At 35.0% G+C, this 12867-nt stretch overlaps 1 protein-coding gene and 1 long non-coding RNA gene across 2 annotated transcripts; both read left to right on the top strand.

The window, feature by feature from the left end:
* The first annotated feature begins 935 nt into the window (after positions 1-935).
* On the top strand, positions 936-12510 carry LOC132040473 (NADP-dependent malic enzyme, chloroplastic). The gene is made up of 20 exons (XM_059431118.1): positions 936-1103; positions 2182-2453; positions 3727-3847; positions 3956-4030; positions 4584-4735; positions 4832-4937; positions 5106-5171; positions 6238-6333; positions 6446-6517; positions 6602-6685; positions 6760-6858; positions 6990-7037; positions 7155-7208; positions 7304-7402; positions 7480-7569; positions 7662-7739; positions 7871-7945; positions 8067-8157; positions 11938-12066; positions 12147-12510. The coding sequence occupies exons 1-20, from the start codon at positions 1074-1076 to the stop codon at positions 12233-12235; spliced, it is 1926 nt and encodes a 641-aa protein (XP_059287101.1). The 5' UTR covers positions 936-1073; the 3' UTR covers positions 12236-12510.
* LOC132040474 (uncharacterized) lies at positions 9946-11815 on the top strand. Its single transcript, XR_009410696.1, has 2 exons — positions 9946-10369; positions 10760-11815. It is a non-coding gene; the product is annotated as an uncharacterized LOC132040474 (long non-coding RNA).
* Positions 12511-12867: the final 357 nt, after the last annotated feature.

Here is a 12867-nt window from a genome sequence, read left to right as displayed (position 1 = left end):
AAGTCAATCACCAACAAGTGCAAGAATTCCAACTTATAGCTAATAAAATTGCTATCTCGAATTGCTATTGATGAAAAATTTCATGTTGGTGCTATTGTCTCGAAAACTTCCTTCCTCTTGGAAAGAATACGAAGCAAACTCTTACACAAGAAAGAAGATTTGACTCTTGAGCAATTGTTGCAACATTTGCAAATTGAACAAGAGACTCGATATCGTGGCAATAATATTTTGAAGGAACCCGTCATGAAAGCTCATGTGGTTGAAGAAAAATCAACCAAGAAGGAATCTGTTAATAAGAAAATTCCAAAGGCAAAGAGAAGTACGAATTTCAAGAGTACTAGTACCAATTCTAAGCAGTTGAATGTTACCACTGTCACAAATTTGGTCACTATGCGCGTGATTGTAAAATTCTTAAAGCTGAAAAGAAGAAAGAAAAGGCAAATAACCATGGAAAAGATGAATTTGTAGATATATTTATCAATCATGTTTACCAACCATTTGTATTAAATATTAATCTGCAAGTTGGTAAAATATATTTACCAATCATGTTTACCGTGTGGAAGGATTATATTAAAAAGTAGTTACATTACTATTCATGTTAAATTTTTTCCTTTTTATTGAACTAAAGTTTGATCAATTGATGTTATATTTTTAAAGCGGCTAAAGAGCGTATCAATTTTATTATGAACTATGATTTACTCATTTGTAGAATTATATAAGAATTAGAAAATTTTTGATAATTTTTACAACTTGTAAGGCTTTTATATTTATAAAGAAATTATAATTTAATAAATTCAAATTACATGTCCAAATAATGAAATATGATTTCATGCTCTTAAATAACAAAAGGTACCTCAAGGGTCGAGAGGGGTAAATAGTGGAAAAAAAGTTGGAAATTTCCTAGTTTGGTTGAGCTACAAAATGCCCTGATCAATTGCAGTCTTCCGAGAACAAAGTAGAAAAGAGAGAGAAGAAGAAGAAAGAGAGAGAGAGAAGCAGATCCAATCCACTCTCTCTTTTTTTTTCCTTCTATCTTTCTTCCCTACTAAATATACTCTTCATCTTTTCTCAATATGTTCTCATTGAATGGCACCACCTTTACGGTAATTACTTACTAACTTATTATTATTGTACCTCATTTTCAGGGCTCTGATTTTCTTGTTGGATAATTCTTGATTCTGGTTGGTTTTCATATATTTCAATCTAGAATAAATTGAACTGAAAGTTGTTAATTGGCCTTTTTTTTGGATACTCTTTTCTCTTTTATAGTATTGAGTTGTCCAGAAAAAAAGAGCAAACTTGCCGTGATTCTTGATTTATTATCTCAGAGAGTCACTTTCTTTGTTGAAGAAAATTGTTTTGTATTATCTGAGAGAGTCACTTTCTTTGTTGAAGGAAGATGACCATATGAAAAATCTTCTTTTTTCCAAAACAAGAAATTGTCAAATTGTTGGCTAATTCTTGATTTATACCAGACCCGTTTTCATATATTTCAACTTTAAAATTTTCTATCAATAAATTGAGCTGAAAATTGTTAATTGGGCTTTCTTGATACTCTTTCTCCTTTATTACTTTTGAGTTGTCCAGAAAAATCTTGATTCAGATGGGACCCATTTTTCATTAACAAAGAATCATATTTATAATTTAGCTGAAAAGTTGTTGATTGTGGGATAAGTTTTTATTCTGGTTGATTTGGAAATTGAGCTGAGAATGGTTAATTGGCCTTTTTGGATACTCTTTCTCCTTTTGAGTGATAGAGATAGGATGAGGAAAAAGGAAGAACACCCAAATTTCCTTGCCCAGAAAAAAACCTTGATGTGATTCATGAACATTCTTAATTTAGACTTGACCCACTTTTCATATGTTAAAGAAAAATCCCATTTTTAGAGTTAAACTGAAAAGTTGTTGCTTGTGGACAATTTTTCCCCTTTCCATATTTTTTAGTCAATTGAAAGAATAAAAAAAAACCAGATTTATATTGCAAATGTGTTCCATATGCTTATTGTTACTGCCTCATTTTCATCGTTCGGCTCAGGATCTGTCGGAAACAGCCTCTCTACCTTCTCAAGGTAGGGGTAAGGTCTGCGTACACACTGCCCTCCTTAAACTCCACCTGTGGGATTACACTGGGTTTTGTTGTTGTTGTTGTTGTTGTTATCTAGTAAAAGTTGTTATTTGCAGAACAATTCACTATGTGGGGTTTCAAGATGCTTGACTCAGTCAAACAGAAGAGTTTCAGCTCCTATGGTGGTAGCAGCCGTGAACTCAAACGGCAAACCTGGAGACAGAAATGTTATGGCGAATGCTTTGACGGAAAACGCTTTGACGGAAAGTCCTGCACCAGTAGAGTTGGAGACCAAATCTACTGTCACTGGTGGAGTTGGAGACGTTTATGGTGAAGATAGTGCCACTGAAGATCAGTCCATTACCCCTTGGACCCTATCTGTTGCTAGGTGAAAGATCAATTCTTTTGATTTCGAATCGATAATTCCTATGCTTTAAAGGGGTTTCAGTTCAGGATTTAGATGAGTTTTAATTAATTGAATGAATCAATGTGTCAATTTGAAAACTAAGGGTGTGCTTGCTATGGAGTAAATGTTTTCCACGGAAAATTAGTGGGTTTCTTGCTTATGTGTTTGGTATGTAAGCAAATTTTTTTTATCCCAAAAGCATTTGTATAAAATCTAGAAAAATACTATGAGAGGTGGGGTGGGGGTGGGGATGGGGCGTGCTGGAGGATGGAAAGGAGACAATCAATGTGGAATGCCACTTGTGGAAGTTGTTATCCCTAATTCCACTAGGGAAGTCCTTTTCCTTATTTTTAAGGAATTAGTTTTCCTAAAGAAAATGTTTTTCAAAAATTTCGACTAACCAAACATGGGAAAATTGGAAAACGCTCCATACCAGACACACTCTAAATGGATATCCATCTAATTCCTCTATATATTCTGTTTTATTTTGATCATTTCATTCCAATGCAAATTAGAAGTTATCTAGTTTTAGAGGCTCTTCTATTGTGACCTTTTTTATGATTTAAAAAAAGAGAAAGAAATTGAGCCTTCATCACAACTAGACTTACGATCTTTGTCTACATTTGCATGATCTTATTTTCTAGATTCTTTTGTTATCTCAATAAAGGCACTTGCTTTTCTTTTATAGTCAAATTATAATCTGTCGGGGAGGAAAGAAAATATAAGAATTTGTCTTCACTTAACCCTTTTTACTATTATTGTTATTATTCTTAAGAGCTATTGGGTTTGTCTTTTTGGTTAATTAGGGTGAACATATGTTGTGTTATACTACATTTTCTAACTATGTTGCCTCTGTGTTCCAACAGTCACCAAGGGTGATGCCAGAAAATTTGGGGCTATTTCTATAACCCTTGCTGTGAATTTTGAGATTTCCATATTAACCAAGAAAATGTTATAGTATATTGTATGTCAATTTCTTAAATTTTGAAGTTGTTAATTTCTGATTGAATCTTTTTAAGATACACAGACGCAGTTTCCTCCTTTTTTCTGCCTTTCCCCTTTTACCAGCATTAAAGGAAAACGGGCTGAACTTCCATGCCGTTTTTTTCTTACAAAGATCATCTCCTTTCAGCATTCATTTAACAACTCCTACTTCCATGTTGATAACGTAGGCACAAGTATTAGTCTGACACTTGACTACCTCAGAAGTGTTTGTTACTTACATGCACTGAAACGTACTTTCTTTTGCTTGCAGTGGTTACTCATTGTTGCGTAACCCACACTACAATAAAGGGCTTGCTTTCACTGAGAGAGAGAGAGACTCCCACTATTTGCGTGGTCTTCTTCCTCCTGTCGTAGTTAATCATGACCTTCAGGTTGGTATATTCTGCTTTTTGCAGATCCTACAATTTCAATGTCTATCTTTTTCTGATCAGATGAAAGCTCAATGTCTAACAACATTGTTGTGCCACTCCTTGTTGCAGGTCAAGAAAATGATGAACAGCATCCGTCAGTATGATGTACCACTTCAAAGATACATGGCCATGATGGATCTTCAGGTAGGGAAAAAATTATTTTAGGCTCTAAATACATTCTGCAATTAAGGGGGTTGTTTGGTTGGGTGTACTAGGTAGAATAATGATGGTTTAAAATTTTAGTACATTGTTTGGTTGCAAATCTCACCTATGTACAACTAATACCAGTATTACTTATACACCCTATTCAGTACTATTCTTATATATAGTAAACCATGACATTAACAATACCAGTACTATTCTTATACTTATACACCCTATTCAGTGCTATTCTTGATAATGCAGTGCATGTTATTTTAATACAACAAACCAGACAGTGAATAAGAAATAATGCCAGCATAACTTGTCTTCGTACCAAACAACCCCTAAAGGTGTTCTTGTATCAGCTCCTTTAAGTTATACTAAATTGAAGAGAACACAGATGATTAGTATATAATAATCTTTCAAGTATGTTGACATTGAGAAATGTAAAACCATTTGTTTGTTCAGCTCAAGTCCAGAAGTCCTTCCGCAGGCATCTGCCACATTTAGAGTATTCATAATACTGTTGCTTATTGTTGTATGTGTTGTGGTGCAGGAAATGAATGAAAGGCTATTCTACAAGCTTCTTATTGACAATGTTGAGGAGCTGCTTCCTATAGTTTACACTCCAACTGTAGGTGAAGCATGTCAGAAATATGGTAGCATCTTCAGGCGTCCTCAAGGTCTTTTTATCAGCTTGAAAGAAAAGTAAGCATTAGAAAATTTTCACTAGATAGCTTCTCAAATTAAAGGCCTGGCACTTCTTATTTCTTGTTAAAACTAACATGTGCAAGCTTTTTGCAGAGGCAAAATTCACGAGGTGTTAAAAAATTGGCCTGAGAAGAAAATTCAAGTTATTGTTGTTACTGATGGAGAACGAATTCTGGGCCTTGGGGACCTTGGTTGCCAGGTATATTGTGTATTGATTTTGTTGAAATTCTTAAACCCTTTTTGAAGGACAACTAAATCCTCTGTCAGTTTAACTAATGGTTCCAGCTCTTATTTTGGACATATATATATCTTTTTCCATAATGTATTTCTCTGTGACTAACATATGATAACAATCATTATTTACCAGGGAATGGGAATACCAGTGGGCAAACTCTCTTTATACACTGCTTTGGGAGGCATTCGCCCGTCAGCTGTAAGTTTCTGCTGGACAGATGTAACAGATACCTTTATTCTATGTTGCTCAGACTAGTGTCGGATATGGGTACGGATCTAGAGGTCGGATTCGGCATAAGCTAAATTTTAAGATTCGGGGGTACGGATCGGGCTAAAATAATTCAAAATTATAAGAAAAATAACTCTATGCCTAGAAATAAAAAACAAAAATAATTTTTTATAGTTATGTTTCATTTATAATTAAATATTAATTTTTAATTAACTTGAAACTCTTCTAGATACAATAAGTGTCCACTCTTCAAGAGCTCTCTGTTTCTTTCAATTTGGCCTCAAATTTTTTTCTCAGATTGGTCCATGGATTTGGTCAAAGTATCCAATGTCGTTTGACCAGATCCGACACGAATCCAGTGTCGGTGTCGTGTCGTGTCGGACACCGGTGTGGCAGCAAAAGTGAAGGGTCCGAGCAACATAGCCTTTATTCAATAAATACTACTGTATTGATATGGAGTTCTAGTATTTCACTTTATCACACTATCCACCAACACCTTGTCATAGACTCATATTATGTGGTGGTTCGTTGTTTAAAATTGTGAATTCCTTCTGATTGATGTTTGTCAAATGAAGTTGTAATTTTGAGAATAAATGTTTTTAACTTTACAGTCTGAGTGGTTTCAGACAGTTTCCCAGTCGTCACCTCTCGTAGTTTCCTGTAATAGCACTGTGCTGTATATGCTATGAGCACACGTTGCTTAAAAATCATATATTTTCTATTTTCCCAATTTGTGTGGCACTATTACTAATTGTAAAGTTGGACAGTCGAACATTTGTTTCTTTGACGATGATTTGCACAAAAATATGTCTTAAATATTAAGCAACAAAAATTATAATTTATAATAATGTTTATCGAGTTTCATAACTGTTTACTTTATTTCAAATATTAAGGATCTTCGTACTCCAAACTCTACCAATCATTGGGACGGTTCGAGTACTAGATTTATAGTCATATAATCTTATCTGCGTGCTCTTTGCTTTTTTCTGCCTATCAGATTAGATCTACTGAAAGCCTGATTATAGTTTCTTTTCAGTGTTTGCCTGTTACCATTGATGTGGGTACAAACAATGAGAATTTGTTGAACGATGAATTTTACATTGGGCTCAGGCGAAGAAGAGCTACAGGACAGGTTCAAACTTTTTTTATTTTTTATACTTGATCATGCTTACTTTACCTTACAATTTATAGAAGATGTAATATCTCCTTACTGTACTTTGGTTGATCCTCTTTTCAATGTTCAGGAATATGCCGAACTTTTAGATGAGTTTATGTATGCCGTCAAGCAGAATTATGGGGAGAAAGTGCTGATCCAGGTAGATGTTTTTCTGGCAAAATAGCAGATGAGTGCACTTAAAGATTTTACTTGATAATCTAACTTTGTTTATCCACATCTCTAGTTTGAAGACTTTGCAAATCATAATGCATTTGACCTCCTTGCAAAGTATGGAACTAGCCACCTTGTTTTCAATGATGACATACAGGTAAATCAAGGACCTATCAGTTTGTTATTGTTTTCTTTTCAATGATGACATATATTATCTTGTTTTTGTTCCAGGGGACAGCATCTGTGGTCCTTGCTGGGCTGATGGCAGCATTAAATTTGGTTGGAGGAACCTTGGCTGAACATACATTCTTATTCCTCGGAGCAGGGGAGGTACATCCATCACTTTTACTGCAAATTTATCTTCTTCTTGCACTTTGAACTGTAACCTTTCTTTTGCCGCTATTTTCTTGAAATTCAGCAATTGTTCATTTTGTGACCCATTCATCTTGTTGTCAATGCAGGCTGGTACAGGTATCGCAGAACTCATAGCTCTTGAGATGTCAAAGCAGGTTCAGACTTAAATAAAACAATTCATCTTTTTACTATTAGCTCTTTCAATTCTAGTTTCAACTCCGTCGAAAATGAAGATATTTGGCAAGCCTTTTACTTTACTCTTTCTTGTGCAGACTGGAATCCCTCTAGAAGAGACTCGCAAGAAAATTTGGATGGTGGATTCTAAGGTATTAAAATTTCCTTTATCAGACTTCTTATTTCTTTCCATCATTGCCCACAGCTTGTATGCTATTAAAGCACCCATATGTCATTCTCTCTATAGGGGCTGATTGTTAAGTCTCGCATGGAGATGCTTCAACATTTTAAGAGGCCCTGGGCACATGAACACGAACCAGTAAGAGAACTGGTGAATGCTGTGAAGGTTGGTACCTCTATTTTCTCCTCCCCCTCCCCCCTCCCCCTCTCTCTCCTTCTCTCACAATTCTTGTTTTGTGCCAGTCAATTAAGCCTACAGTCTTGATTGGGTCTTCTGGAGCTGGCAGAACGTTTACTAAAGAAGTTGTACAAGCTATGGCAACCTACAATGAGGTAAGATAATGAATCCCTACTTGGATAGAAAAAGTAGCTAACATTTGAAACAATAAACTGATTCTTTTTCCCTTCAATTTTATGTGTTGCAGAAACCAGTTATTTTTGCCCTCTCCAATCCAACATCACAGTCTGAATGTACTGCTGAAGAGGCTTATAACTGGAGTGAGGTAAGATACTGGCCAGTTTACTTTGCATGTTTGAAGTTCGTCGCTTACACTATCAATATTTCTCTCCCATGTCCATATGCTTGTGTTATGATTTTTTAAGCTGTGTAATTATCTTATCATGTCTCCTTCAGGGGCGAGCCATTTTTGCTAGCGGTAGTCCATTTGCTCCAGTTGAGTACAAGGGGAAGGTCTATGCGTCCGGCCAGGTCAGAGATTTCAACCTTAGCTACTTCCCATTATCACCTTTTTTTTCTTTTTGATAAATCGCTTTACGTTATGAGTACTCATAAAAGATCCGTACTAAACTTATTTCTTTTCCTTGTCTAGGCAAATAATGCATATATCTTCCCTGGGTTTGGTCTAGGACTGATAATTTCTGGTGCAATTCGCGTCCACGATGACATGCTCCTTTCAGCCTGTAAGTTGTGGAAATTGTTGTGTTCAATTTTACCCCCTCCTCTTTTTTCTCAAAAATACGTAAATGAGAGAAGAGAGTCCAACATTTCTCCTAAGCCGTGGTAAAACAATTGACAGCCAATAGCACCCAAAGGTGTAGCCTAGAGGTTAATGAAGTAAAATTTCACTTTTTTCCGGAATCAGCGTTTGCCCATGAAAATTCCAAATACAACTGTATTTGGAATTTGAAAAACCAAGAAAAACTTGTTTTTCAAGTTTTTCACTTTTTTCACAACCAAAACAATTACATTTCAACAAAAAAATACAATTTCAAAAACTATGGCCAAACACAACTCCCAACTACAATTCCAAAATTCCAAAAAAAGTGAAAAAGTTTTTGATTTTTATGGCCATACGCCTACTAAGTTTCAGCCAGCAGAGACAAAAGCACTAGGTGAATAACAGTAGCTTCTAAGCACTTTGGCTTAAAAGCATTTTTGAAGTCCTGGGGTGAAACTAAAAAACAAGCAGTTATGTGTTTTGATAGAAGTGTTGAAACTGAAAATTAGCAGTTGATGTGTTTGGTAAGATAGTGCTGATTAGTGATTAGTACCTATTAACACTGAAAATGAATTTATACCTGTTAACGTTTTAATATTAAATTAATTCAAATACAAATTAGTTTATGTCTCAAAATTCACTTTTAAGTTATTGATTTAGATAAAATTATTTTAATAAAATTGATTATTTTTTTTTAAATAACATACAATAATTAATAATTCTTCATAAAAAACATACATTGATTAATAATTTGACCAACATTTGCAAGTAAAATGACATACTTAAATAGTTCAAAAGATCATATAGAAATTATAAACTTTCAATAGTACAAATATCATTAGTAATTACATCACTAATAGCGATCATTTACAGTGTTAGAACTCTTCTCATGTTTAGTTTTTCAGTGTTACCTTGTTAGTAATTGATCAGCATAAACATTCAACATAGACATTTGAATAAACAAAGAAGAAAAAGATATTAAATATGAAATGAACAAATTCTGTACTTTGATTTGTATGACAGACGATCATCCCTTTTTTGCCCCTAAAACAGCCAATAAATTAAACAAATAAAAAGACAGTGAGAGATAACTGCCATTAGAGTAGACCTTGAATTTGTATTTTACCAAAAGAAAACAAAAGGACGCCGAGTTTGTCGTTCAAACCTACTAGGCAAAATATATCAAGGAAAGATAAGTACCGTAGTGCAATCATCAGTTTATAGCAAAAAAAATGAGGAAACAATTCTCTAAATGAAGTATCGAAGCCCTTCTATGGCGCAAACAGTAACTACAAGAGATGGAACTGGAAAAGAAAGAATGGCGAGTTAGGACTGAAAAAGGGTTCTTTAGGAATTACAAACATGCTTAAGGGACAGTGTGGTAAATTAGATGGTCAAACTTAAATCGCATTTAAGCTGAAAAGCTATAAGTTGGGGTTGTCCAGCTTAGGGATTTTGGCTTGTTTGAAGCACTTTTTAACTTGCTTTAAGCACTTTATCAACATTGCCAAACACTAAAAAAAGCTAGAAAGAGCTTAAAAGCTGGTTTGACCAAGTGTTTGGATTGGCTTATTTTAAGTGCTTATTGGCTTTTAAGATCTTTTCTACTTTTTGTGGTGTTTGGGAAAGATAAAAAATGCTTTTAAGCACTTAACTTTTAGGCAAAAAAAGTACAAAAATAAGCCAAAAGCCAAAAGTTGGGTATTCCTAACTTATGGCTTTTAGCTTTTGGCTTATAAGCTACTTTTGTGGATTGGCTTTTAAACTGGTCAAACCAGCTTTTAAGCTCTTTTTAGCTTATTTGAGTGTTTGGAAATGTTGATAAAGTACTTAAAAGCAATTGGCTATTAAGCCAAAAGGCCCAAAACAAGTCAAAAGCCATAAGTTGGGATTGCCCAACTTATTGCTTTTTAGCTTAAAAGTTAACTAAGTTTGACGAACTAGCTTACATTATTATCCCTTATAATTTTTCTAATTTCAAGAATACCCTCAGAGACAAAGCCCTGATCTACCTTTCATTTCTTCTGTCCTATACTTCCATCGCTGCCTCATTCTCTGTCCTTTCATCGCCAGTTTTACCTTGCATCTCCATGGCTCGTCTCTGCTATGCAAAAGCTGAAATTAAATGTGATAATAATGTTATTGAATTTGCTGAAAAGAAAAAAGTAGAAGCAGTGTTATCAAAGGCGCGCTTTAAGCGCGCTTAAGCCCTGAAGCGAGGCTCAAAACATGTTGAGCGCTTCGCCTCGCTTTATGTGCGCTTCAGTGTTGTCATCAAGGCTCTAAAACATACTTTTCCTTGCCAATGAGCCTCTCTTGAGGAGGTGACACTAGATGATTGATATTTCACTTTATCTTAATATTTTTACAATTTCTTTGTCCATATATTTGTTATTCATGCTTATTATTAATCTTGGACTAAACATATGTATATATTTGTATTTTTGCACCATTGCGCTTTTTTTCATTAAAGCCCACGCTTTATATGCGCTTCACGCTTAAAGCCCCAGCTGACCTTAGAGCTTTTTTCGCGCTTTTCGCTTTTGATAACACTGAGTAGAAAGTGTGTGTAACCTATTCAAGTGAATTCTTGAATTTGCTGGAGTGTAAAAAAAAAAAAAAAAAAAAGAGTAGAACAACGGTATTATTTGGTGCCACATGTCCATGTGCCGAAAATATTAGAATTTATAAGAGTAATACTTTGTGTACAAAAATATAAGAATATAGTGGAAGAGTTCAAATATATAAGTAGTGTTTCCAGAAAATGTTCATAAAATTGAAATCAATTGAAGCTCCCAGATTCTAGAAATTTTTATGTTGCTAATGTTTTTGTTGTTGATTGGGTTATTATTTCTTTTCATTTTTGTTATGAATACATACGTTTCCTTTTTTAAGGGCATTTCAGTATAAAAAAAAATGCTTACTAGCACTTTCAAGCATTTTTTTACCAAACAACTCAACAACCTTTTTTCAGCTTCAACACTTCTATCCAAACACGTAACTCTTTATTCATAAGACTAGCTCCAGCACTTGAAAAGTACTTTTCAACACTTTGCTTAAAAGCTACTTAAATTCAGCCAAATCCGAACGGGCTCTAATTGCCAAACCAAACACTCTAAGTCTTGGTGGGCAGAAATACTTGTACATGTGCTGGTGGGAGGTAGGGTCGGGACACCACTGTTACAAAAAAAAAAAAAAAAAAAGGCCAAAAAATTGCTTCTTATTTTGTCCATGGAATTGCAAAAAGAGGTCCTTCTTTGCTGTTTGATGCTATTAAGTTGCTCATCTGTCTAGGTCTTCGGGATTTACATGTTTCCCTAAGCTAGCTGTTATTTGTGAACCTCTGCATTCTAGTTGATGCTTTTGGATAGTTTGAATAATATACTAAACACTATCAAGGAAGATTTTGCAATCAAATTCACAAGGTCATAGTTAGCTAGTAGTCCAGAACTTGCTTCCTATGCAGTCAAACATGGACCCACATAATCAAACACGACACCTCTGGCAAATTTCATTTAAATCTTAAGTTTGGAAGGACAAACCACAACAAGCTTTCTGATGTTATGAAGAGGTTCCATTTCAGTTTTGAACTTCTCGCTTCTGAGTTAGGTGCACAGATCTAGCTTCATTCCCACTGTAATTTGCAGTTCCTTCTAGCCATGTTTTATGTTTTGTGAACTTCTCTTTTTTTCTGCTTCATAAGGTCTTACTTTGATCTCTCCAACTTCGTTCTTTGAAACAGCGGAAGCTTTAGCGGAGCAAGTTTCTCAAGAGAACTTCGAAAAGGGACTCATATACCCACCATTTTCCAACATAAGAAAGATTTCAGCTCACATTGCTGCCAAAGTGGCAGCTAAAGCATATGAACTAGGTATGTTTCTCCTCTGGAATCTTGTCATTCACATGCTTAACTCAGATTTTTTAAACTTTGTCCATTTTGTTGCTTAATAGGGTTGGCCACTCGTCTACCGGAACCCAAGGACCTAGTAGCATACGCAGAGAGCTGTATGTACAGCCCCGCTTACCGCAGCTACCGTTGAGTCATAGAAGATATTGTTGCTTCAAAAATTAGTCGGTCATCGTTCTTTTAAATTTAGTTAGTTATTGACGTCATTCCTTTCTCTCTTTTTAATTTTTTTTTGCTGAAAAGAATTACGGTAGCTTGCAGATATGGTGTACTCATGAAATATTTCATTATGTTAATTAAATATAGGGAACTCTGCAGCGTAAAGTGTTAGTGAGCTTCATTAATTTTGTTAGTTGTGAACGTAACTGTCTCGGGGTGATTCTATAAAACGTCGAAAGCCTTGTATCATTTGTTGCCAGTTGAACAAGTAGAATGTATTTTTGTGCAAGTTGAATTGCTTAGTTGTGAAACAAGGAAGAGGAAAGATGAGCACTGAAACAGGAAAGAAATACCATTCAGGTAATATTTCCGAAGGGGTGCAAATGGATCTGCCGGTTCACCAATCATTGATGGTTCCATCTTGCAATTTATGAGTATCCGGGGCTTCGAACGATTTCGTTCTGCACAACTGACTCTCCTTTCTTGTTCAATGGTCTGGAAGTATTGTGAGTTAAGGTGTATTGGTACCCTGGAAGTCATTTTCCAGGGGATGTATTTTCTTGTTGGTGAGTGAAAAATATTTTTAAGAAAACATATATGGAAGAG

Source organism: Lycium ferocissimum, chromosome 12 (genome assembly GCF_029784015.1).
Source record: "Lycium ferocissimum isolate CSIRO_LF1 chromosome 12, AGI_CSIRO_Lferr_CH_V1, whole genome shotgun sequence".
NCBI lineage: Eukaryota > Viridiplantae > Streptophyta > Magnoliopsida > Solanales > Solanaceae > Lycium > Lycium ferocissimum.
Note: the sequence above shows the minus strand (reverse complement) of the source record. Positions and strands in the feature narration are given on the sequence as shown.

Coding starts and splice junctions, on each gene's coding strand:
- LOC132040473 (XM_059431118.1), top strand. CDS start 1,074: ATGTTCTCATTGAATGGCACCACCTTTACG. Junction 1,104..2,181: donor TGAATGGCACCACCTTTACG/GTAATTACTTAC, acceptor TGTTATTTGCAG/AACAATTCACTATGTGGGGT. Junction 3,848..3,955: donor TAGTTAATCATGACCTTCAG/GTTGGTATATTC, acceptor TCCTTGTTGCAG/GTCAAGAAAATGATGAACAG.